The following is a 26236-nucleotide window of genomic DNA, read 5'->3' on the forward strand; positions in this document are numbered from 1 at the left end:
CACCTCCATCTCTGTTTCTATATTCAATCTTTCTCTCTCCTATATAAATATATAATTTCCTTTTAGAACTTGTTTCATTTTCTTTTTCAGATTCCCTTTCTCCTCAGTATCTCTTTGTCTTTTTTCCCCCCCCTCTCCTCAGTCTCTATCTCTTTTTATTTCTGTTTGTGTGGCTATTTTAAAAATATATATATTTACTTATTTCTCTTAGTAGTTAGGCTCTGTTTCTCTTACCTTCCTCAGTATCTCTATCTCAGTTTCTCTTTTTCTGGTTATCTTTGTGTGTATCTGTCTGTCTCTCTCCCTCCTTTCCTCCTTTTTCCCCCTCTCTCTTTCTCTTCCTCCCTCCCCCTCCTTTTCCTCCTCCTTCTCTTCCTCTTCTTCCTCCATCTTCTCCTTCTCCTCTTCTTCCTCCATCTTCTCCTCCTCTTCCTCCTCCTCTTTCTCCTCTTCCTCCTTCTTCTTCATTTGTCTCTGTCTCTCTGTGTGTCTCTCTATGTCTTTATCTCTGTCTCCCCTCTTAAGCCTTTGGGCTGGTGATCCTCTGACCCATTAAAAATTAATGATCCCCTTCTGCACTCTCTCTTCTTTCCATTTCCCTGAGACTGGCAGTTCTCTTGGCTGTCTGACCCCTATCCCTTATGCTGTAAGCATCACTTCTTCTTTGCTTAGGCTTCTTAGATAGAGCTGTGTTGGCAAGGGACGACTAGGAAGCTTGTTATTACAGGTCCTCCATACCAGAATCTCAAAGTCTTTGGTCAGTCTCAGTGTGAAACCCTCACTTTCTTAACCTGCTGCACTGCACTGAGGCAGCAAGTGTGTATGTGTGTAAGTGTGTGAGTATATATTTTGTGTGTGTGTGTGTGTATATATATGTGTTATGAGAGTGATATGCAGAGGACTTCACTAACTTCATTGCCTGATTAGAGGAGTCTGAGTCTGGGGAGGTGTGAGATTGAGGTAGACAGAGATCCCATGTTGGCCACCTAGTCTCAGGCTTGGCAGAAGACTTCTGTTTTTGGAGGAGGGGGGAATTGTAGCTTCTGAAATGAATTGGGGGCAGGGGGGAGAGACAGTACTTCTGTGTCTCTATATTTGCCTATGTCTGTGGTCCCCCCCCCTCCCCAAGCTTGGGGGGGTGCTCTTATAGTAACTAATCAGGGTGATGGAAGCACCACCCTTCTCTAAAGCCCCCCTTAACTTGTGTGTGCGTGCGTGAATGCGTGCCAGGGCTACACTAATGGATGGTCTGACTGATCCTGATGGAGGGAGGGAGGGTGAAGGAGGGGATATTTCTCCCCTCCCTGAGGATTTTAATGGGGCTGTCAGAAAGAGACAAATACATGAAGAGGGAGAGAAAGGGAAGAAATGGGGGGGATGGGAAGAGAGACAGAGATGAAGAGACAGATACATAGAGAAGGAGAAGAAGCCGTATGGGCAGCAAGGGGGTGGGCAGGGGAGGCTTCCACATCCAGACAAGGCTTCCTTCCATTCTTCCTTTATCCTTCCCTCCCAGTGAAGATCAGCTCAGTTCCTGTAGATCTACCCTGAGGACATTATAGCTGCATTCCCCCCTCCCCATCCAGTGACCCCCACAGAGAATTTCAGACAGTGACGCTGTCCCCCTCAGCCTTCTCCTCCTCAGGCCCCACCACCCCAGCTCTGTGGCTACTCCCTCCCACCCTTTTGGGCTCTCTGCCAGGCTGGGGAACGTGCCAAGTGGCTGGCACTGGGACAGATCATCTCTCTGGCAATGGGAATGGCAGTGGAGGGGGGTGGGATGAAGGGGGAAGGGCCCAAAACTAAGTTCCCCTCCCAGAGACCACCTCTTCAGTCCTTTTGACCTTGTTGGAGTATCCATACCTCTGCATGGGCAGAACCTGGCTAGACTGGTTAGGGTGGGGGGGAGGTAGGAGTGAAGAAGTTGGAATGTATGTATCTTTGTGTACTTGTCTCCCTTCTCTCCCAGTCTTAGTATCTTTAGTCCTTCTTTTCCTGTGTATGGGCATTTCTCTCTTGATGAGTATGTTTTTTAAGGGATAATGGGAAATCAACTTATTCAGATTATTCTTTTCTCTCTCCTCACTAGGAATAATGGGGAGGTGGCTTTCGTATCACAGGCAAGAGTAGAACATTCTAATTGTGTCTGTGAGACCACCCTTTCCTCCCCTGGCAAAAAGCCAAGCCCATATGAAAACTTGAATAAATAGGGCTGAGCCACTGGGGGTGGGGGGAGGGGAGGTGCCATAGTCTTTCCAGACTTCATATCCTGAGCCCTTGATCACAGAGCATGTCTCCCTCTAAGAGTAGTTGCCAATGCATATCCAGTTTGAGGTGGGGTATGGTTTTACTTGTCTGCTCCAAGGAAAGTTGGGTTCTTGGCTCTGAGTTTCAATCCTACCTCCCCTCCTTCTTTTGGACTCTATTTCTTGGTCTGTGAAATGGGTGGGCAAGCCACAGATGTTGAGATTTTCCAAGTACCACATGCCCATATTCCTATCTTCCTCCCCCCTTTACTCCTCTCCTGTTCCTCTTGGACTCTATCTGGGAGCAACCCTATCACCTTTTTCCATTGCTGAAGTTTTCCTTCTTCTGAGTGAGCTCATGACTGGATATTTTTGAAAGTTCTTTTATATTGATCCTGTCCCATTCATTTTACTGCATGATTTGGGTTCTGTGAGCACTAAAATGGGGGGGAGGGAACAAGCATTCTATTAAAGTACCTACTGTGTATCAGGTACTAATTAGTAGAGCACTAAGTGCTCTTAACTGTGACCCTCTTAACAGTGTTGTGAAGTAAGTGTTATTAGTGTCCCCATTCCTCAGCTTGGGAGGCAGGCAATTCAGTGAAATGACTTGTTCAGGGACATATTCAGTGTCTGAGGGTGGATTTGAATTCAAATCTTCCTAACTTCGGCCCAGTGCTCTATCTCCTGAACCACCTAGTTTTCTGAAGGATTCAGCAGAGACCAGAGTAATTTGGGCTTGTTTTTATGAGTATGACTTTTTTTGAGTTACCTCAGTATGGGGCTCCCACAAAGACAAGAGCCTTTATCTTCTGAATGGACACTCTGAGATTGAGGAAGGAAATTTGGAGAGGTATAGACATGCTAATGGAAAAAACTGGAGGCAGGGGAATGCTGTCATGACCTGGTGGCCAAATATTCCTAGAAAGAGGGACAGGTTCCTGATATTTGCTCACATATTTTGGTGTCAGAACTAAGTTGCTATTCCTGCCTTCTTGCGCCAAGCTCAGTCAACAAGGACCCTCCCCCTTCTCCTTCCCCTCCAGCTCCCCATTCAATGCCATTAGCATGCAGACCCCACCTCAGCCCTATCATTCCTGGAACAGATGGCTTTGCTTGGCTGAGTGCCCTAGACTTGGGAGATGGCTCTGGGCTTGGGAGATGGTTGGGAGGGGGAGGTGATCTGTGCCCCCCATACAACTAGGGTGGGGGGAGGGATCAAAGGGATGATGGGGTGGAAGCAACACCAGATGGCCCTGGCCACAGGAACTCGGCTAGAGAAGACTCCCAGTTAGCCAAATTCATGGGGAAGTGTAGTGGTATGGATAATAAAAAATGGAATAATCCATTCAGGGACTATATCTTTTAAATAATATGTGCACCTTTACTGAGGCTGAGACTGAAATAAGGAGATGGTGTGGAGACATAGATTGATGACTGAAAGTAAAAGGAGATTCCCAAGGGGAACACTTAGAACAGAAGAGTAGCTGAGGGCCAAGGAATAGCAGAATCAGGAGGAGTAGTTGAAGGTGTTCGAGAAGAATAGCAAGACTTAGGGAAACAGCTTGTGTTGGGGTAGCTGAGGCCAGAGGAATAGCTAAGACGAGAGGAGCATCTGATCCTGTATTGCCTCCCTTGAGAGTTGGCATAATGGATTAGATTGGGATAAAGTGGAGAAAGGAGAGCATTGAGAAGCCTCTAAATGTAACTTTTCCGGAGGATCCTTCAAGGACAGAACTTGAGCTTGGAGAATGGCCAGAAGGGGAAAGATGGGGAAAAATACAGGGAGGAACATACGAGAGAAAAGCAGAAGGAGGATGGTGACCTGGAGAGGTCACAAAACTGAGAGTTAGAGTCTCGGTGTTCCAGTTCCAATAGTCAGAAACAAACTACGTGACCTTATGGAAAGTCATTTCCTTTCCTCAAGTCATGAGGCCCCTCATCTATAAAGTGTTGAGGTCGAAGTAGACTATCTTAACCCTTTTCTAAAGGCTCTTCCTCTGATGCTAATCCTTACTTCCACTTCTATGACTCATAGGGAAGGGGGAGAGAGAGAGAAAGAGAAAGAGATAGGGGGAAAGAAGGAGAGAGAGAAAGAAGGCAGGAAGAAAAGGAAGGGGAAAGGAGAGTGAAAGAAAGGGAGAATAGAAAGGAAAGGGAGAAGGGAGAAGGAAGAAAGAAATGAGAGGAGACCTAGAAATAGAAGGAAAAATGAAAATAAGAGGCTGAGATAGAGACACATCATTACATTGTGACCATAGCCTGTCTGCTATCATCTTACCCTACTTCCCTCCTCCCCAAATTCCCCCTTAGGGGTTGCTGTGATCAAGTTGACAGGGTGTTTAAAAGAGATTAAAGGAATTTTTCTTGACAGGTTAGAATGAGTGATTGGGAAGCGGGTGGTGGAGGGGTAACTAAGACTGAGAGGAAGGAAACTATGAAGGTAAGAAAGAATAGAGGAATCAGAATTAGTTTGCTTTCTTCTGTGTTGTTAGCTGCCTCATTACTTCTTCAAACCCTCTCTCCAAATCCTTCTCTTCCTCCCGGCCTTCTGACCTCCATCCACTCTGTACTCCTCTATCTTTCAGTTTCTGATATCTATAGCTCTCTTCTTTTGTCAATCAATGCCCTGTGCATTCAGCACCTCACTCTCAGGGATCCCTGAGCATGGGGCTATGCTTTCTTTACATTCAGCAGGATATTTTTCAAGGAGAAGACTTACCATGTTTCTTTCTTTCTCTTTGCTTACAGTGCCCACACATGGGCACATAGATGGAGTATTCAGAAAAGTGGATGTGGGTTTTGAATTGGTTGCTATAAGAGAGCAAGTAGAATTGGGGAAGTATAGTTAGAATGAAAATAGAAGCAAGCATAGAATACTACTGGCCCCTTAGCCTTTATTCCTCCTGCCCTACCCCAAACCCTAGGGGTGAGGTTTAAAAAAAAAATTATGGAGGTCGGTTGCTGCCCTTATCACTATTATTTAGAGAGAAGTTTGGGCCAGTCTGGAACTGGATCATAGCATTGTTATGAACTGCTTGGGGATCCTCCACCCCCCAGTTTAGAGGACATCCTTTCTTCAGCATCTTCGATTTTTGGAAACAGCCAGGGCCATTGCTGCTAAGAATAGCAACAGATTTGTCTAAACAAACACGGTCATCTCCAAGTGATATCATGGCTGGAGGAAGGCTCCCAGTCTGGTGATGGGGGGTGTTGGTCAGTTTGGCCAACAGTCCCCTCCACACCCCACACCCCCATTTTCCCCTAAGCTCTGTCTTCCTGATGAGATAGCAGGGTTGGGAAGAAGCCTGGCTGGATGGGAATCAGACAAGAGATAGATCTGGTCAGTGATGAGGGTGGGGTTATTTTTCCTTCCCTACATCCAGCCAGATCATCCCGCCCCACCATCTCCAGCCTAGCCCATGCAAGGTCTTTGTACCTCTGTGAAAGGAAAGCAAGATCTCACTGGATATGGGGTAGGAAGCTAGAGCCTGGGGAGGATAAATAGGAAATGTGAGTAAGGAAAGGTGAACCTGGGGAAAAATGGGACTGTACATATAAAGACCAAGATAGGGTACAAATGAGGCTGGGGAGAGTTAGAAGAGGTTTGAGGAACTGAGTAAGGCTGATCTCATGGAAGAATCTGGGAACCTTGGAAGTTTGGAAAGGGGGTTTATGTTTTTGGGGAGGCAGAAGAGTTTGGGGTTATGGAAGCCTCTGATAGCATAGAAGAGCTGGTGCAGAGTGTAAGGGGACTGCAGAAGCATTGAGGAGGGGAAAAGACTGACTTTGGGGGCTGTAGTTATCTGCTCAGGGCTAGGGCCAAGGCTAGCACATGGATCTCTTCAACTACAGCTTGTAAAAGTTTCCCTCGTAGGACACGGCACGCTTCAGCCAGGCAGAGTTGGGGCGTGGGGGGGACAGGAACTGTTTTGTTGGGGGGGCAGCACTAAATTGGGAGAGAAAGCAGCTCCACACCCTAGAGGTCATCCTACTAAAGAGAGCTGTGTGTGTGTGTGTGTGTGTGTATATGTGTGTGTGTGTGTATTTATGCTTAAGTCTTAATCTATCCATAAGCATGAATTGTGTCACGGGCTATGTCTGTCTGTATGTATCTATGTATATCTGGGGGGAATGCCAGGTTATGGCCATTTGCCAGGCTGGGTAGGAGGAGCCAGGATAGTGATTCAAGTGAGGTTTGTGGATGTCATGGGTCATGAGTTTGATGCAGAGAAAAGAAGTTAAATTTTATTCTAGAGAGGGGATGAAAATACCACATAGTTAAAAAAAGAACAGACAAGCATCCAGTGCAGCAGCCAAAGAAGAAGGGACAGGCAGAAAATGGGTGTTCTATAAATCAGCTGGGACCAATTCTTGGGCTTGAAATTGAGTAGGTCATCACTAGTGACACAACAAGGTTATGAGCACGGTTCCACAAACAGAGGCTAATTGCCTTCCATCCCAGTCTCATCTTGCATGTCCTGACTTTGGGTGATCAAGGTTTCTGCTGGTATGTGAAAAGACTCAAGTGTCCCCTCACAACTGCCTCAGATTTAGTAATCAGCTAGTTTTACTAGGCTGGCCTGAAAATGTATATTGTATATTTCCTTGTATTTTTGACTGGGGGAGTTATTGGTGGTGATGGGGTAAGTGTTGGAGATGATGGGGGGCTGGAGTAATTGTTGGGATGGATGATTTGGAATCAGTAAGGGGAGTATCATTGGGAATAGTTGGGTTGTGGGTAAGGGGGTCTTCTCATGAGTTCTCTGGGATTGATGTTCCCCCTTTCCTGGTCTCCCCTCCCTCTCCCCACTCTTCCCTGTCTCCTGCCAGATGGCCACTCCTGTTCTGTGGGCCTGCTTCGTGGTTCTTGCCGCAGGGGTCGTGGCGTATGCCCAGAGACACAGCCAGCAAGGTGAGTGACTCAGATTTCCAGAGCCCCACACCCGGTCACAAACTGATACGTATCGGCGTGCTACATTTACATCTTCAGGTGCACATTTTGATAGAAGGATACACTTCTAATACTGACACATAATCAAACATGAAGAACACATCTTGTCTCTTTCTTCCTGTACATCCCTGGTTTGGCTTTCCATGGATCTGTGTTGGGATAACTTGGCTTTGGCTCAGGAAGAATGAAGGATATCTCCTGAGCCTGAGCTGGGAGCCAGGACTCAGCTGGAGTGACTCAGGTTAGACTGTGAGGAGGACTTTGCCCCAGTTCCCCCAAGTCTGTGCTCTCAGGTAGGAAATGGAAGACAGAATCATTTCAAGAAAACCGATTTATAGTCCAGCCAACATTTTGCATAATCCAGACTCCTACTTTGACATCATCCAGCCAGGAATCATTGCCTAATTATGTGTCTAGCTCCATCCTAGGCACTCTTTAAAAGACATGCTCTCTGCCCTTAGAGACCTTGCTATGTGGAAAAGACATAGCCTTCAGCCTCTTTCACAGAATCTGTATTCTTAATTTTGGGAATAGCTGGTGTCTCGTTGCCATGGTGACACTGGCTTCACCTGTCATCATAGCGAATAGATAAACAAACAAATGTATAAATGCCATTTGATTCTGGTGTCCTTGAGGCTCCCTCCTCTTCTCAGTTCCCCAAACTCTCCCTCCCCTCCTGGCTCGGACCGAAGACATGCTTCCCCTCCCCTATACCTCATGTTCTCCTAACACCTGTTCCCAATTCCTCTTTGTGTTCTCCTTGGTTCTATGCTAATTGCTAATTCACAACGCTCCCCCCCCTTTAACTCCCTCCCTCCTTTTTACTCCTGCAGCTGCTTCTGAGGAAAGAAAGAGAAAAAGAAATCATTACAGCAGGAAGGAGTGAAGCTAGATTATAAAAAGGCTTGCTGATAGGAAGAATCGGGACAGGAGACATGTTTTCTCTCTATTATTGGGTATCTTTTTCCTTCAGCTAGTTTTCTCCTCATACTAGAAGACTAGAAAGGTGAGAAGGGAAGGCTAAGTTAGGAAGGGCTAAGTTAGGAAGGGCTTGGAACACAAAACAGAGAATTTTGCATTTGATCCTGGAAGTAATAAGGAGTAACTGGAATGTATTAAGTAAGTGCGGTAACGTGGTCTGGCCTGTGTTTTAGGAAGCTCCTTTTTGGGATTGAACAGAGGATGGATGATAGTGAGAAGAGACTTCTCCCCCACTACCTGGCTTCCCTTATGCTTGATGCCTAGTTTTCTTTCTCACAGAGAAACTCATTATCTTTTCCCCTAAACTGTTTCTGCCTCCTAACTTCCCTATACTATAGAGTACCACCATCCTCCTATTCCCCCAGGCTGGAAAATTAGGTGTTATCTTCCACACTGCACTTCCTGCCATATCCAAAGCCTATGGCTTTCACCTTTGCAACATCTCTCTAATACACCCCCCTTCTTTTCTCTGACACTGCCACCAGCTTGCTGCAGGCTCTTATCGCTCATGCTTGAACCACATGCTGGTGGATCCACTTGCTTCAAGTCTCTTCTCACTCTCATCCATCCTCCATACAATCCCAAGAGATTTTCCTAAAGCACAGGCCAGACCATGTTACCCCACTTACTTAATACATTCCAGTAGCTCCTTATCTAGGATCAAATGCAAAATTCTTTGGTATTCCAAGCCCTTCTTAATTTAGTCCTCCTTTCCCACCTTTCTAGTCTTATGTTTTATACCCTTCCATTCTTTTTGATTTAGTGACAATGGCATCCTTGCTCTGTCACACAAGATATCCCATCTCCTAACCCCCAGTAGAGAGAAGACTATTTGAGAATTCATCTTTAGAGGATCATAGGATCTTTGCTTCTCATCAAGTTATGGATAAGTTATGGGCAAGCTCAGCCTCTAAGATTAGATGTTCAACTGCTTCTTCAGGGGTCAGGGGAGCTCTGGGAAAGGTCCTAGAGTAGGAGGAGGGGCCAGGAATGTGCTGGCTTCAGGGAAAATACAGAGGCCTTCTGGCCCATGGAGTCTCCCTGGGAAAATTATCTCCTCAACTAGACCCAGCTAGAATTTTTTTTCCCCCTGTCTCTGTTCCTTTCATGACTTTTAGAGACTGAGTCTGAACATGATACACTATCCATTATATCATATACCATTTACCTGGGGGGCTGAGTTCTAAATCCCCGGTGGGGGAGGGAGGTTTTGTTAAAGAGAAAGGTGTATCAAAATCTGAGAGGACTTGGGCAGTGGAATTCCTGCTTCATCCTATATATAGGAAGTTAGTTCAACACCTCCCTCTTTGTTTTTCAGCTAAGGAAATTGAGGGTATTTATTACCAAACCTGGGACTCCAAATCAAGTCTACGTCTCCTGACTTCACTTTAATTCAGTTTTCTTTCTTCAATACCAAACTGTTTATACCACCTTCCACCTCCTTCCCCATTTAATAATGATCTTTTGAAGATGAGAAGACAAAGTCAATCACACTTTGGACCCATGGAAGAGGTGTTTCAAGGGTCTCTTGGTCCATGGGGGAGGTTCCTGCTGTAGTGGCTTCTATGGAGGGAATGAGAGTGTTAATTAGATTTTTCAGGCTGAGCAGCATTGACTTCATTTTCTGCTCAATAAACTTGTTCCTGGGATCACTCTGACTAGGGAGGTTTGGTGATTGAAGCTTGATCTGGCCATGGCTCCTTACATCCCACAAATTGCCCCTCTGGCAGAAAGCAGCCCTTTGGAATAACAGAAAGGAAAACTATCTCCCTAGAAAAAAAAGCAGAAATTTCAGGAGGACTTCAAATACTTGAAGAGCCCTTAAATGCCTTGTCATGTAAAATAGGCAAGGCAACAAGCATTTATTAAGTTCTTGCTATGTGCCAATCATAGTGCTACAGGGTGGAGATGTAAATACAAGCAAAAAAAAAGTGTCCTGCCCTCATAGGAACTTACAGTCAAAATGGGTGAAGGAAGACAGCCTATCAAAGGGAACTGAAGAGTTGGGGGTGGATCGTGGTAGCAGCACAGCTGAGATTAGAATGAAGCATGGCCAGCTTGAGCCCATTCCCAGGGAAGTTCCAGGGTGAGATGGCAGCTGAGTATCAGAGTTCAGAAAGTCAGAAACAGAGCCAGGAGGGGAATGAAGGTTGGCCAGCCTGGGCTTCTCACCAAGATGGAAGCCTTGGGAGAAACTCACCATTGGGAGAAAGGAGTCAACTTGGCAGAAGGATGTTCTGGGGAGAGGAAGCCCCAGGTGCCGAGGGAAGGAAGAGGGAATAGACTTGCTCTGCTTGGTCCTGGAGAGCAGAACTGGGGAAACAGGGGGATGTTCCTAGGATGCAAATTTGAACTCAGAATGTAGATCTCTCCTAACAAGTAGATTCTCCCAAAATAGTATAGCAGAAATATCAAGACAGTAGGAACTTCTCTACCCCATAGTCACACAACCATAGATTTAGGGCTGGAAAGACTCAGAGACCCTCTAGAGCAGGAGTCCTCAAACTATGGCCGCGGCCAGATGCGGCAGCTGAGGACGATTATCCCACTCACCCAGGGCTATGAAGTTTCTTTATTTAAAGGCCCACAAAACAAAGTTTTTGTTTTTACTATAGTCCGGCCCTCCAACAGTCTGAGGGACAGTGAACTGGCCCCCTATTTAAAAAGTTTGAGGACCCCTGCTCTAGAGCAACTCTCCTCTCCCACTTCTATCCCTCATTTTGCAGGTGAGAAACTTTCCAGGAAAGTTAAGCAGTTTACCAGGTGGTAAGTGATAGAGGTGATATTTGAACCTAGGTCCTCTAACTTTAGGAACCTAGGATCTAGGTCCTAGATACTATGCCTCTATCTCTGGGCATTTTCTCTGGCTCTCCCTCATGCCTGGAATGCTCCTTTCCTTATTTCTGCCTCCTGGATTTCCTCGCTGCCTTCAAGTCCCAACTAAAATCTCATCCCCTATTAGAAGTCTTTTCTAACTCTTTTAAAAAAAAATTTATTTAGCATTTTATTTTTCCAGTTACATGTAAAAACAAATTTTAACATTCATTTTTAAAACTTTGAGTTACAAATTCTCTCCCTTTCTTTCCATGGCTCAGAGGGCACCTCCATTCTTCTAGTTCCCCAGGCACCCAATCTGAGTGTCATCCTTGGTACCTCACTACCTCTCACCCCTCATATCCAATCTGTAGTCTATAAATTTCACCTTTGCAACATCTTTCCAATACATCCCCTCGTCTCTTCTGACACTGTTACCACCACGGTGCAGGACCTCACTGCTTCACAGCTTGGCTGCTGGTGGGCTACTGTCCTTAAATTGCTTCTCACTCCAATTCATCCTCATCAGGCATTTTTCCTAAAGTACAAGTCACCTTGAGCCTCCCCCCACTCCCACCCCTGCTCCATTCAATAAACTTCAGTGGCTTCTTATCACTTGCAGGATCAAACAGAAAAGCTTCTGGTGTTCAAAGGCCTTAATAACCTAGTTCCTACCCCTACTTTCACTTTTCTAGTCTTCTTACACCTTACTCCCTTCCACACATTCTTTGATCTAGTGCTACTGGCTTCCTTGCCATACCTCGATTGAGATACTATGCCTCTATCTCTGGGCATTTTCTCTGGCTCTCCCTCATGCCTGGAATGCTCCTTTCCTTATTTCTGCCTCCTGGATTTCCTCACTTCCTTCAAATCCCAACTAAGATCTCATCCCCTATTAGAAGTCTTTTCTAACTCTTTTTTAAAAAAATTTATTTAGCATTTTATTTTTCCAGTTACATGTAAAAACAAATTTTAACATTCATTTTTAAAACTTTGAGTTACAAATTCTCTCCCTTTCTTTCTCCCCACCCCACCCACATTTGAGAAAGCAAACAATTTGCTATATATTATACATGTGTAATCATGAAAAACATTTCCATATTACTTAGAAAAGTTGTAAAAGAAAACATAGAAAAAAGAAAAGTAAGAAAGCATGCTTCAAATATTTAGAAACAATCCATTCTTTCCCTGGAGATGGATCACATTTTTCATCATTAAGTCCTAAAGTGTTATCTTGGATCATTGTTTTAATTAGAAATAGCTAAGTTGTTCACAGCTGATTATATTTTGTACACAGTACATTTCACTTTGCATCAGCTCATGTAAGTCCTTCTAGATTTTTCTGAGAGGATCTTGCTCATCATTTCTTTTTTTTTTTATTATAATAACTTTTTATTGACAGAACCCATGCCAGGGTAATTTTTTACAACATTATCCTTTGCACTCACTTCTGTTTCGATTTTTCCCCTCCCTCCCTCCACCCCCTCCCCTAGATGGCAAGCAATCCTTTACATGTTAAATAGGTTACAGTATATCCTAGATACAATATATGTGTGCAGAACCTAACAGTTCTCTTGTTGCACAGGGAGAATTGGATTCAGAAGGTAAAAATAACCTGGGAAGAAAAAGAAAAACATAAACAGTTTACATTCATTTCCCAGTGTTCTTTCTTTGGGTGTAGTTGCTTCTGTCCATCATTTATCAATTGAAACTGAGTTAGATCTCTTTGTCAAAGAAATCCACTTCCATCAGAATACATCCTCATACAGTATCATTGTTGAAGTATATAGTGATCTCCTGGTTCTGCTCATTTCACTTAGCATCAGTTCATCTAAGTCTCTCCAAGCCTTTCTGTATTCATCCTGCTGGTCATTTCTTATAGAACAATAATATTTCATAACATTCATATACCACAATTTACCCAACCATTCTCCAATTGATGGGCATCCATTCATTTTCCAGTTTCTAGCCAATACAAACAGGGCCGCCATAAACATTTTGGCACATACAGGTCCTTTTTCCTTTTTTAGTATCTCTTTGGGGTATAAGCCCAGTAGTATCACTGCTGGATCAAAGGATATGCACAGTTTGATAACTTTTTGGGCATAATTCCAGATTGCTCTCCAGAATGGTTGGATTCGTTCACAACTCCACCAACAATGCATCACTGTCCCAGTTTTCCCGCATCCCCTCCAACATTCATCATTATTTTTTCCTGTCATCTTAGCCAATCTGACAGGTGTGTAGTGATATCTCAGAGTTGTCTTAATTTGCATTTCTCTGATCAATAGTGATTTGGAACACTCTTTCATATGAGTGGAAATAGTTTCAATTTCATCATCTGAAAATTGCCTGTTCATATCCTTTGACCATTAATCAATTGGAGAATGGCTTGATTTCTTATAAATTAGAGTCAATTCTCTATATATTTTGGAAATGAAGTCTTTATCAGAACCTTTAACTATGAAGATGTTTTCCCAGTTTGTTGCTTCCCTTCTAATCTTGTTTGCATTAGTTTTGTTCTAACTCTTCTTAATTCCAATGCCTTCCCTCCCTAATTTCCTATTTATCCTGTACATGGCATGTTTGCATATATTTTTTGGTTGCCTCCATTACTCTGTGATCTCCTTGAGGGCAGGGACTATCTGTTGCCTCTTTTTGTTTTCCCAGCGCTGAACCCAGTACCTGGCACATAGCAAGCCCTTAATAAGTGCTTCGTGACTGACTTATTCTTTCTACAGAATCAAAGGCTGAGAAGTACTTGATGGGGATGCATTAAAGCAGGAGTTCTGAACCCTTTATGTGTCCTGGACTCCTGAGCCTAAAAGTTCCTTCTCACAATAATTTCTTTAAATATACAAATAAACTACATGGCTTTACAAAGAGAATCAATTATATTCAAATATATATAAAATATTTATTTATTTAATAATATTAGTTTTTATTTTTCAAATTACACGCAAAGATAGTTTTCAATATCCACCCTCGAAAAATTTTATATTCCAATTTTTTCTCCCTCCCTTCCCATCTCCCCCTTCCCCTAGACAGCAAGTAATCCAGTATAGATAGGTCAAACATGTGCAGTTTATGTAAACATATTTCCACATTTATCATGCTGCACAAGAAAAATCAGATCAAAAAGGGGAAAACTTGAGAGAAAAAAACAAGCAAACAACAATAAAAGGTGAAAATCCTATGCTGTGATCCACGTTCAATCTCCATAATCTTCTCTCTGTATTTGGATGGCTCATTCCCTTACAAGTCTATTGGAATTGGCTCTTATCAAAATATGTTAACCCCAGATTGAGAGTGTAGGAAATTCATGGTTATTTTAAGGTATAGGTGGGGTGGCTAGCTAGCTGACATGATACACAGAACTCTGGATTTGAATCCTTCATCAAATGATTACTCCTATGTAACACTGTTGCTGAACTTGCCTGAAACTCAGTTCCTCTTTGATTAAATGCAGATAGCTGCACTTAATTATATAACTATATAGCATGGTAGCACTCAGCTCATAGGGTTGGTGTGAGACTCAGAAGAGATAATATATGCAAGTACTTTGCAAACCTTAAAGTGTTATATAAATGGTAGTTATTATGAAGTCTGATATTAGTGGAAAAAACTAAATTGTCTCCTAAAGTTCCTTCCAGGTGGAATTCTTTGGAGCTTTCCAAGATTGTGTGATTGTACAGTTGCAGCTTTAATGTAGAATTTAGGGAGGGAAGGAACCTTAGCCATCAGGTAGTCCAATCTTTCTCGCTTTATGGGTGACAAGCAAAGTGTAGATGGCAAAGCCAGAGTTCAAATTCAGGCTGTTGTTTTTGAAATTCAGGGCTCTTTTCATTGGGTCTTTCGACTCTGCTGTCTCTCATGAGTCTCTATCTGAGTAGAAAGGAGAGGGAACATAGCTGGGGAAGAAAGATGTAGGAATGGTTATAAATCCAGGTGCAGCTGAATGGAATTGTGGCCCCCTGCTCTAGAGGCCAGACCCAGAGAGGCATGTGAGTGTGATGTCAGACAGGGAGTTTTGAGTGAAGCAGTAGCCTGTGTGAAGCAGGTGGAAGGAGACAAGCATACTATTCCGTTTCCTGGAGCTTTTCCTTCAGTCACTTTTTACCTCCTGCCCTCCCCAGGGACCTAAGTGTGCCCTCATTCTGCCCTCTTTGCTTCCCATCCTGGATGCTCAACACTGATGACGTGAGTTACTGTCCCCAAGGTAATGATTTTTTCCCCCTCTAACTTCTGGTTCTGCTGCCCCAATGATGTCCTCAGGGATGCTCTTTGTACCAAAGCAGGTGCAGGGAGAAGTGGGAGAGAGACAGCTCTGAAAACAGAGAGTGGGACAAAGGAGGGACAGAGGGAGAGAGCTGGCTGTGGGTGATGGGAAAAAGCAGAAAGGAGGGAGACAAACATAATGGTATACCCGGAAAAAAAATCATTAAGTTTGGAGTGAATGATAACCTTAGCTTTTCATCTGTGAAGTGAAGGTTTTGGGTTACCTTTATTTATGTCTTAACACCTGAACTTCAGTTCTCACTTTGTATATGGCTATGTGTAACCTTGAATAAATCATTTAACTTTTCATAATGTCAAAAAAAGGAATTAGATAATTTTTGTAATTCCAATTCTTAGGCCTATGAGAGAAGGCAGAGATACAAAAGAGAACTTTCTGGAAAGGGAGAGAGCTAGGGAGGAGAGAGAAAGAAAAAAGAGACAGATTAAGAGGGAGATGGAGAGGTCTTTCTCTTCACCCTGTGCTAGTGGGGTAGAGGTCTGGTTTTCTCTTCCCCACTTCCTCCTTCTGGGCTCCAGCTGATTTACCAAAAATATCCTGTGCTTCTGGGCTGACTGGTAGCTATGTAAATGTATTTGTGACTGTGTTGGTCTATGCTATGACTGTGGGTGTAACTGTATGCATTTCTGAGGATAGGTGATGGGAGAGATTTCAAAGGAGGGAACTGGCAGGTAATTGTGTGTGCTACAGGGGTGTGTGTGAACCTGGATCTGCTATATTTTGTGTTTGTATTTCTTTGTATCTGAAGACCAAGATATTTTGTCTTTTAACTGGGGACTTTTTCAAGGCTGTCACTCCCTTCTTAACAGGGAGAGTGTATTTCCTGGGTTGTGACCAGCTAGCTCTTCCTTTCAGATCAGAATTTATCTCAGAGTTTGTATCTGAAAACCCTCTAGATTAGGAGGTTTTCTGAGCTATTGCCCCAACCCCTTTTTCCCATAGCATGGAACCCTGAGGAGGGGGTGGCAGGTGGTGCTGAGAGTCAGGTGAGATGGATGGGCTGTTGCTGAAAAGTGATGACGGCCAGTGGCTGGGGAGGCCCACAGAGGCCTCAATTCATTTCCGCAGGCAGCCCAGGGGATGGATCAGAAATCCAGATTGAACCCTGGGCCCCCTAACTTCTCTGCTCCTCCACTATGCTTTAAACTCCTTGGCCTGCCTGCCCAGCCTCCTCCCCCATACCTTGGGCCTTAGGCACCTAGGCTCTCCCTCTGATATCCCCTCCATAATCTCCCTAATCCCATCACAGTTTTCCTCACCCAATCCCAAGGGTTGGGCAATTATAGACAGAAGAGTTAGAACTAATAAGGACCAATCTCTTCATCTCTCCACTAGGCACAAAAGTCTTGGACATAGAACCTTAGTGCTGCAAAGTCATTTTCCTTTGACTTCTACCTTTCTTTAACAGATAACAGATAAGGAAACTGAGATATAAGGGGGTGAAGAGACTTGTGTAAGGGGGCAGTGAATCTTTGTAGAACCAGAACTGATACCCACATTTTTTTTTCGGAAAAAAGTGTGGAATAGGGTCAAAAGCAAATGGAGTTCTTTAGAATTCCATTCCCCTATAGCCAGACCCTTAAACTCAGAGTTGGGCTAAACTTCTTCTAGAATCTATAAGGATATCTCTTCCCTCTTCTCCCCATCATTGTAGGTGTAGCGTGTTCCCACCTGAATATTCTAAAGGATAGTTCAAGGGGTGGAAAAGTGGATAGGAATAGAGCTAGAAATGGGGCAGGCATTGTGTGTTTTTTGGATGATGAACTTGGATGAATTGGTGTTTTTAGTATTATCCTAGGAGGTGATGCTGAGTATCTACAGGATAGATCTCCTTAAGTTCTAGTCTAAAGAGCTCCAGAAGCCATACTTATTTACTCTATTTATTTAGTTATTTACACACTATTTGACCCCATAGAAGATGTTCTTCTTTGAAGAACAATGGGACCAAGTCACTACGATCTCTCCTTGAAGCATTCTCTTCCTCTGAAGTCCCCCTTCAGAGTGGCTACTCTGAGATGGGCCACATCTTCTCCCCCAAAGATTGGAAGTTCCTTGTAGATAAGGGTATTTTTTTTTCCCCTTTCAAAAGAAACATAAGACAAAGAGAAGGACTTCTTCTTGGACAGGAAAGTCAAGAGTGATCCCTCTTTTGGGTAGTAGGAGAATAGCTCTGCCTTTCTTTCTTCTTTCTTCCCATAGGTACATAGAGCCACATTGATTAGGAACCGAGTGTTCATTCCAGCTCAGCCGTTCCGGATATGTTCTCCCCTCCCTGATGGGTTGGAATGTGACTCTTTGTATTCCATATTCACAATCTGTATTCAAGTGTCATCTTGACTATTTGAGTCCATGTGTAATATAGTGATGTGTGAGCTGGTCTTCATGGTGAGACTCACTGTAGTTCTCTCTGTAGACTCTGGTGTAACTACGTGAATAGTATGACTATTAGTGTGATTCTGACCACAGCCATGGGAGGCTGTGTGTGTGACTGCATGTATAATTGTATGTGGCCACCGCTGTTTCCAGTGAAATTGTGTATGCTGTCCTCCAAATATCCCCTTCCTCTCCTTGTTCCCTTTGTTTTTATGACCTCATCTTCTCTGTCCCACTCACCCCCTCCCCATCTATCAATCTTTTCACAAATGATTCTTTTAAAGGCTTTGTCACAATGTCAAGGCCAAGAACTCTGTACCCTTTCTAATCCACTGTGCCCCTAGCCCTCATTGTCTCCCCACCGATGTCATTTTCACTGACACCCAATTCCCCAATACTCTTTCCCTTGCCTCACGTATCCCCCCCACGGCAATCCCATGGTTTCCTACTGTTACCACCCTCCTTATTTCCTTGCTGTGTCTCTACCTCAATGTCCCCAGTGACAATTTGACTCCTTTGCGAACATCCAACCTCTACCTCCAAATTCACTCCCCCATCTTTAACTTTGTAGTGTGTGTATGTGTGTGTGTGTGTGTGTGTGTGTGTGTGCACTGCATTGTGTGCCTTTTTCCATGTTGATTTAATTTCAAAAATGGAAAAAGAATTTGCAAAGAGATATGGGGAAAAGACAGGGTTGGGTGGAAATATTAAGGAACTGGATAAAGGATCTATCCTCCCAAATATAATTTTGATACTTTTTCTTTACTATTGTATCATTTTCATTCTGATGGTTAATGTGTAATCTCACTGCCATTGTGGTGTGAATATTTCTTGTTACAGTTACTCTTTTGCCTCTGTGTTACTGTGTCATCATTGTCATTGCTTCTATGTTTTTGTCTTGTTGGGTCATTGTTGGATTGTACTGTTTGAATGTTATGGCATTATTTCACTGTGATTTTCTTTTAATGACTTACTGACTCAGTGGTCTCACTAGACGGTCAGTTCTTACGTCTCCTTCTCATGCAGCTGGATGGACCGGAGATGCTGCCTGGGCCCCAAGAGGTCTCTGGGGGGGCAGGGAAGGGGGGTCCTTTGGAACGTTTCCTTAAAGTTCCAGATTCTGGAAATAGAATTCCAAGGAGCTGGAGTCGGGTCTCCTGCCCAGCCCTGATGGAGGGTGAGAATCCAAGGTGGGGCCAGCATTCTAAACTGGGGAGGGAGAAGCCGAGATCTAAGCCTCTCGTCATTGGATCTCTGAAGAGGAGAGGAGAGATGGTGGGGGCCAAGGAGAGTTTCACATCTGTGTTTCAGGCTGGCTTCCTGGGGCCTATTCCACCCCATCCATCCTGTCCCTGCCATTCATCTGTCTTGTCTACCTCCCAGGGAAAGGAGTCAGAGGGGGATGGGAGAAATAGAATGGTTGAACCTTGGGTGTAAAGACCAATAGGTAGGTGGGGGAAACTGCTCTTTCTTACTGGCCATATCTTGTCCCCCCCTCTCCAAACTTTTTCTTTCTTTAACTACAGACAGGAACTCAATCTCACAAAATCAGAGAATGTAGTGTTAGAAGGGATTTTAAAGGTACTATATAGCTCAACTCCTGATTTTTATATATGAGATGTGGAGGCTCAGAAATATAAAGTGTTTTTTTTTTTCTCTCAAGGTCACACAAGGATATATATCAGTGCTAGAATTTGAACAAGAGGTTCTTACTTTGAATTCTGTTGCTCTTTCCTATCCTACTTTCCAGGTAGTCAAATCAGTGTCTTATTAATCCAAAGACATGGGAAGAAGGGGAGAGGAACAAGCATTTATTAAGTGTTTGTTATGTGTCAGGCACTGTACCTAAGCCCTTTGCAAATATTATCTCATCATGGGGGAATGGAAGAGAGGGGAAAGTATTTATTAAATGCCTGCTATGTGCCAAGTATTGTGCTAAGTACTTCATACATTTTATCTCTTTTGATCCTCACAACAACTCTGGGAAGTAGATGCTATTACCCTACTTTACAATTGAGGGAACTGGGGTAAGGGTTGCTCAGAGTCACACAGCTATAAGTGCCTAAGTCCAAATTTGAATTCAGGTCTTTCTGACTCCAGGCCTAATGCTCTCTATCTACTTTGCTACTAGCTGTGTAGGTCTGATATCAAAAGTCAGATCTATCAACAACAGGGGGAAGCACAACCCACATCCCCATCTCCCCACATTGAGGTTCTGTGGACATTATAGGGGAATTTGTTGGAATTTAGCAAGCCAGAATTTCCCTAGAGGTTAGATGAAAGTATCTTTTTAAAGACCAAAGTATGGGAACCACGTTCCCACCCTACCCCATTCTTTTTGAGTTCTAAATGAGAGGAACTGAGGGGGAAGTGGGTAATAATTGGAGAGAGGATTCGTTAATATGATCAGAGTTTAGATACAAGGTCCTGTGACCTGACTGAAGGGATGGGGCTCCCATCCCTCCAATCCTCTGAAGGATGGGAGGCCCTTCATTAACAAGTGTAATTAAGACTCTTTGAGGATAGACTAGGCCTGGCCTTAATTGGCTTGTTAACAGGAATCCCCCCAGACTCAGCAGGTCTGCTCTCCTGACGGAGAAATAATTAGCAGGAATGTTAATAAGAAATCTTCAGAGGCTTAGGCTTTAGGTACAGCCACCTAATCACCCAACAGCTATTGATTGGGGTGATTTTGCTATTTATCCATCTGTCTCTGTGAGGGAAGTGTCCATCTGTCTTTTACTTCATTCTGTGTGAAGGTAGGATGATGTGTGTGTGTGTGTGTGTGTGTGTGTGTGTGTGCATACTCCGTTCATTCCCCCATCTATTTATCTGTGCAGCTTATTGGGCAGGATTTCTGCGTTCCTCTAGGAGTGGATGAAATTTTTGGTAGGGTAAGATTTTTGTTACTTTCTCTGGACAAATTGGTCTCTTGCCTTCTTTTCTATCCCCTATATTTACTCTTTCCTGCTGTGGCATAAATAACCCAAGGTGTAGGAAGGAGCAATTGGGAATTCAGTCTCTGGAGAGACTATTTCATTTTTTTCCCCAATAGTATTTTATTTTTCTAAATTCATGTAAAGATAGTTTTTAAGATACATTTTTAAAAAAAACTTCGGTTTCTAAATTCTTCTCCCTCTCTCCTCTCCTTGCTTCCCCCCTTTCCAAGACAGCAAGCAATCTGATACAGGTTAAATATGTGCAATGTGTTTTAAAACGTATTTCCTTATTTGTCATATTGTGCAAGAAAAATCAGACCAAAAGAGGAAAAAAAGCACAAGAAAGAAAAAACCAAACAAACAAAAAGATGAAAACACTATGCTTCAATCCACATTCATTTGGAGAGACTATGTCAAATACAAGTAGTAACAACCACCCCCATCTGTCCTGCTGTCCTCTCTGAGACCAGAAAAACTTTCTCAGTCTAACTTCCATCTTTCCTGCTGTGACCTGAGATTATTTCTTTGGGAAAGGGATACATATAGGCATCCTTGTGCAAGTGGCGGGAAGATGACTGCTCTTTGTGAAAGTTAATGCCACAGAACACACAAGTATGTGAGGAAGTGTGATACATGAATGTGAGGGGATGATTTATATTAAGAATTTCATTGAATGCTGGAAAGCACATTGAGCAGAGTTGCATGTAATGGGGTGCTTTGATACTACCTAGCAGGGGACTCAAAGGAGGGATGTTGGCTTGATCAACTAGTGCCTCTCTATCTACCTACCACCTACCCCCATTCCCTGGATTTATGGTAGGGTGATAGAGTTGTCTGGAGAGCCAAACAAACAGGCTTGTGTCTGTTATTACTCCTCCACCCTTTTCCTGACCCTTTCCAGTAGGTAAAGCACTGGTTTCTATGGGGAAGAAATAGTCTAACTTCTTCCCTTCCTCCCATTTATGAACCTTTGTTGCAGTGGAACAAGGCCCCTCACTATTCTGTCTCAGCTTTGCTGCTGCCTGTGGCTCTGCGTGTTCCATCCCCACCCTCCTCTGTGACAGTCCACCTCCCAGATGTCTGAAACCCACCTGTTCAACTGCTTACTGACCACTGACACAGACCACTCTAGTCTATGCTGATCACCCCCATTTCTGGTGCCCCTCCACTGGGAATCCTACCCACATACTCATCTTTGAGCACATATTGTTTTGGATCTCCATGAATCTCATCTTTCTAACCGGGTCTTGAACTTTCCAAAGGCACGACTCATGTTGATTTCTTCTCGGGCACCTATCCCCACAGTGCAGCCAGCATGGGGCAAGGCACACTTACCCCATAGTAACATACTTAGTAGACAGTGACTTTCATTCCATTCTCCTAATTTGGGGAGAGCCATTTGGAAGCTTGTGGTATGGGGACACTTTGGGCTGAGGGAATTTAGACTTGTTCACTTTACCAATTATCTATTATTGAAAAATAAGATCAGAGGAAGTATGAAGAAGTAGATAGAAGCTAGATTCTTAAAAAGAGGTTGTCATGCTTTGATCTTGGGCAGATGGCATGAGACCTCCCCTCCCCTATTCTCAATTGTGTCTCTCTCCCTTTTACCCTCTCCATGACATTCTTTCTCATTCTCTAATCTTTTCTGCTTTTTCTTTGTTTTCCTCCCACCTTTCTCTCTGCTCTGTCTCTCCACCTTTCTTTAGCACTCCCCAATTTCCCTTGTTAGTCTGTCTCTCTTCCTCCCACTGTCTCCCCCTTCTCTCTCTCTTCCCCTCCTCCCCTTGTTCTCTTCCCCTTCCCCCTCCTCCCTCTCTCTCTTCCCCCCTCCCTCCCTTCCTCTCTCTCTGACAGGTGCTCCCTCGTCCTTCAGCTCAGTCACGCCTTGGTTGCTCAGGGCTGGGGGAGGAGGAGGGTGTTGGTTTTGGCTCTGACAGGCCCCTCTCCTGGGGCAGGTGAGCTGACAGGCCTGAGTGCCTTCTCTCTTCTCTTCAACCCTGCCTGGCCAGGGTTCGATTCCCAATGCCAGGTGACAGCTGCACAATAATCCGTCTCTAGGCCCCAATTGTTCTGCCCATATTGTACTGCCTGCTGCTGCTGCTGTCTGGGCCTTTCTCCATGTTCAAGGTTGGGGAGGGGGTTAGAACATGGAAGAATAGTTTGCAGGCTGACAGAAAGGAGAATGGGCATGGCGATGAGTCTGCTGAGAGCACGGGGATATTGGGAACATGGAAGTTTTGAGGACACAGGTATGAAGATAACAGGGAATCATATACTGGAGACTGGGTCAGAACCAGAACTTATCTGGAGTCTCCTGTGTCCTGGAGAGGAGAATAACTGGGCTTCAGTTGTGTGTGTTTGTGTATGTGTATTTGTATCTGAGTCCGAGGATATACACTTAACTCTTTCTTCCTTATCAGGCTATGAATTTCTGGGACTTTCTTGTTGTTCTGTCCCTAGATGTCTTTCTGAAATAAACTCTATAAAGCAGGAGGCTGGAAAATAAAAGGCAGTTGTCACATTGATTTTGAAGTTGGGATCAGAGTTAGTCAATGTTAACAGCCTAGTAAGAGTCAATGACAAGTTTGGGGTAGGCTCAAGATAACATCTATCTGGGACTAGGGACAGCATCTGGGTTAATTGACTTCACTGTCTGGTTTGGGGTCATTATTAAGGTTAGGATCGATCAAAGGAGGAAAAATTCAGGTTTACATTTCTCGGATACTAGGTTCCCTGAGAACAAAGGAGGAGGTCCATTGGTAAAATCTTTTAAACCAAGAAATTGAATTATTGGCATATTAGTGATTGTTCCTGAGACCAAGGTACACAGTCAAAAGCCTTATATACACAACAAACATCTAGATTTTCACAGACATGGGGTAGGGCAAGGGAGATAACGAAAGATGGGAAGATTAAGAGAAAATAGGGCTCAGTTTGGGGAGGGGTGTTAAAACTGTCTTTCACAAGACTGAGATGTCTGGGATGACCTGTTACCTGTCTCTTTCCAGATACTCATGTGCTGTACGAACGCCTGGGTTCAGACGTGACCCTTCCTTGTGGAACAGCAGCCTGGGACACAGCAGTCACCTGGAGGGTCAACGGGACAGACCTGGAGGCTGCTCACTTGAATGGCTCCCAGTTGGTCCTTGAAGGCCTGGACCTTAGCCACAGTGGTCACTACGCCTGCTACCAGGGTTCTTCCTGGCACCTGCGCTATCAGGCCCTGCTACATGTCGGCAGTGAGTTCACGGCCCTTAATTCTGACCCTGATCTATGGTCAGCCATGATCCAAATGAATAGGATAAGGAGTAACTGAGACAGGCAATTTCCTCACTCCTTGAGTCCATTTTCTGGCTCGTGGAAGGGTGACAGTGCCTTTTGACTCTTAACTGTGTTGTACACGGGCAGTGACTAAGATCTTAAAATGAAAGAGTTGGAGTAGGTGATTTGAAATCCCTTCTAACTCTCTGCCAGAATCCAGTCATCTTTACCTCAACTCTGGTTGTTTCTTCATTGACTTCCTGATTTTCTCCTGTAAGAGAGGTCAGAGTGGAGAACAACCATAATACAAAAATATCTTTCCCTGGGATATTTTGGGAACAATCACCAATTCTCCCCTTGAGTCAATATGACAGCCACTCCCAAATAAGTGATCTCTGCCTTTAGATAATTGGGAGTTGACTCACTAATATGAAGGGGGCAGGAATTTCTCTAGATTTCTCATGGTAGTGGGGGCAATACAATCTTGTGTGAGAGTTTGAGGGAGATGGTGGAAGGAGTGTCAGAGATTTGAGAGAAAAATCCTGGCAGCAGCTTCTATAAACAGTAATTAAGATGAAACATAGGTAATCTGAGAAATATTCCCTGGGGTGAGAGTGTGGGAGTGGTGAGGTCCTTCTGTGTATATGTAGGAAAGGGGGATTGTATGCTCTTCTGTGTGACTATGCATGTCTTTGTGTGAATGTGATGTGATTATATAACTGTATGATTGTCTGAGTGTGATTGTGTGTGATCATGTCTGTGTGATGATTGTGTTTATGTCTTTGTGTGATTGTGAGCATGTAGGTTATATGCTTTTAAACCTAGGGAACTCTGGGGAGAGGCTTAAAGGTAGGAGACAGGACTTAGGAAGCCAGCAGGGCCATTGACCACACAGATACACTGATAAAGGCTGAGCTAATGGGACTGGGGTTGCTCAGGCCTAATCAGACAAGGGCATTGGAGCAGAAATAAATGTAATTGCCTGTAGTTTAATGTAATTCAGAGTCAAGCTTCCCCTTCACCCCCACCCACCGTTATAACTGGCTACAGCTTCCAGGGGAGAAACATGAGTCTATATCCCTTCCCTGCTGCCCCTTCCTACTCTCTTCAATTAGGGACTTTTCTCCCTGCAGATACTTGCTCAAGTCACTGACCCCAGTCTCAAGTCCTTGTCCTTTCCCTGTCTGAAAAACGGACACATTTCTCACCAGATTCTGGCATTAGAACAGCTGGAAGGGGTGGGCAATCAAGTGAGTTTTCTGAGAAGCTAGTGGAGTGTGGTGAAAACTGAGGAGAATTTTGAGATCAGGCGAATGCCTAATGTCTTAGGAACCATTGGATTGATAGAAAGAAGAGTGTTTGAATGAAGGAGAGTAGGAAAATTAGGGCTCTTGACTTTTGACTCTGTCTTTGTCTTTGCCTGTCTGACACACACACACAAACCCCAAGTGAAAAGATGGAATTTTTCTTCTGAAAAATGGAGTATATGTGTATGTATGAGTGAGAACTGGACAGTCAGCTAGTTCTGCCCGACCGCTGAGAGGTAGTATGGACTAGAGGATAAAGCTGGCACTAGAAAAATTATAGTTCACCTCTAATAAATATTGACTATAAAGCTGGATAAAATGCTTAAGTCCTTGCTTAGCATATTATCTGGTACATAGTAGTCACTTAATGTTTATTGACTAACATTTAAAGTCTATTGCCTTAGGCAATTTGATAAGATGGTAAGTTGCAGAAAATGTGTTGTTTTCCATTGAAAGAAAGTTGTTTTTGTTTTCTTTCTCTTTTTTTCCCTTCCTTCCTTTCTTTCTTAAACTGGGAGTTTTCTATACCATTCGATTGTGAATTCCTTGAGGGTAGGAACTGTCTTTTTTTCCCCCCCATCCTTAGCACTTAGCACTTAGCACAGTACCTGGCACATAATAGGCTAATAAATGTTTATTGATTGATGACACAAGTGAAATATATGACCAGTGCAAAACTAAAAAAAACAAAACAAAAAAAAAACTTTTTTGAAGAGCTTGTCCAAAGAAGAGAAAGTAAAGAAAGTTGCTATACTGACAGACACCTGGAGGCAGGGATATCAGTTTTCTTTTTCAAGTCATATCTACAGAGTGTGGGAGAGCCTGTAATTTCTTCCTGGAGGAACTCCCAGTATGGAAACTCTTCTCAGCTATAATTTGGCCACTCATCTTTCTAATCTTGAGTATTGCCTGGGGCTCATTATTGAGCATCTCCTCTCTGGAAGGCTTTGTGCTACATAGAATAAAGAGACAATAAACATAGTCCCTGCTTTTGTTGAGCTCATCATCTAGTTAGACATAAAATATACACAGAAAACAGAGAATGGCACTTGGTGATCAAA

General features: G+C 43.7%; 2 protein-coding genes across 3 annotated transcripts in view; both read left to right on the plus strand.

Annotated features, from left to right (window-relative positions):
* The window catches only part of DCTN3 (dynactin subunit 3), a 217646-nt gene that overhangs the window by 116860 nt on the left and 74550 nt on the right, over positions 1-26236 (plus strand). The gene's annotated exons all lie outside the window — the stretch shown is intronic.
* The window catches only part of CNTFR (ciliary neurotrophic factor receptor), a 95642-nt gene that overhangs the window by 36985 nt on the left and 32421 nt on the right, over positions 1-26236 (plus strand). For both annotated transcript variants that reach the window (XM_051965792.1, XM_051965800.1), the window contains 2 exons: positions 7080-7161; positions 23616-23846. In XM_051965792.1, the coding sequence (XP_051821752.1) occupies positions 7080-7161; positions 23616-23846 (313 nt within the window). The remainder of the gene's footprint in view (positions 1-7079; positions 7162-23615; positions 23847-26236) is intronic.

The sequence above is a fragment of the Antechinus flavipes genome, chromosome 1, assembly GCF_016432865.1.
Source record: "Antechinus flavipes isolate AdamAnt ecotype Samford, QLD, Australia chromosome 1, AdamAnt_v2, whole genome shotgun sequence".
Lineage (NCBI taxonomy): Eukaryota > Metazoa > Chordata > Mammalia > Dasyuromorphia > Dasyuridae > Antechinus > Antechinus flavipes.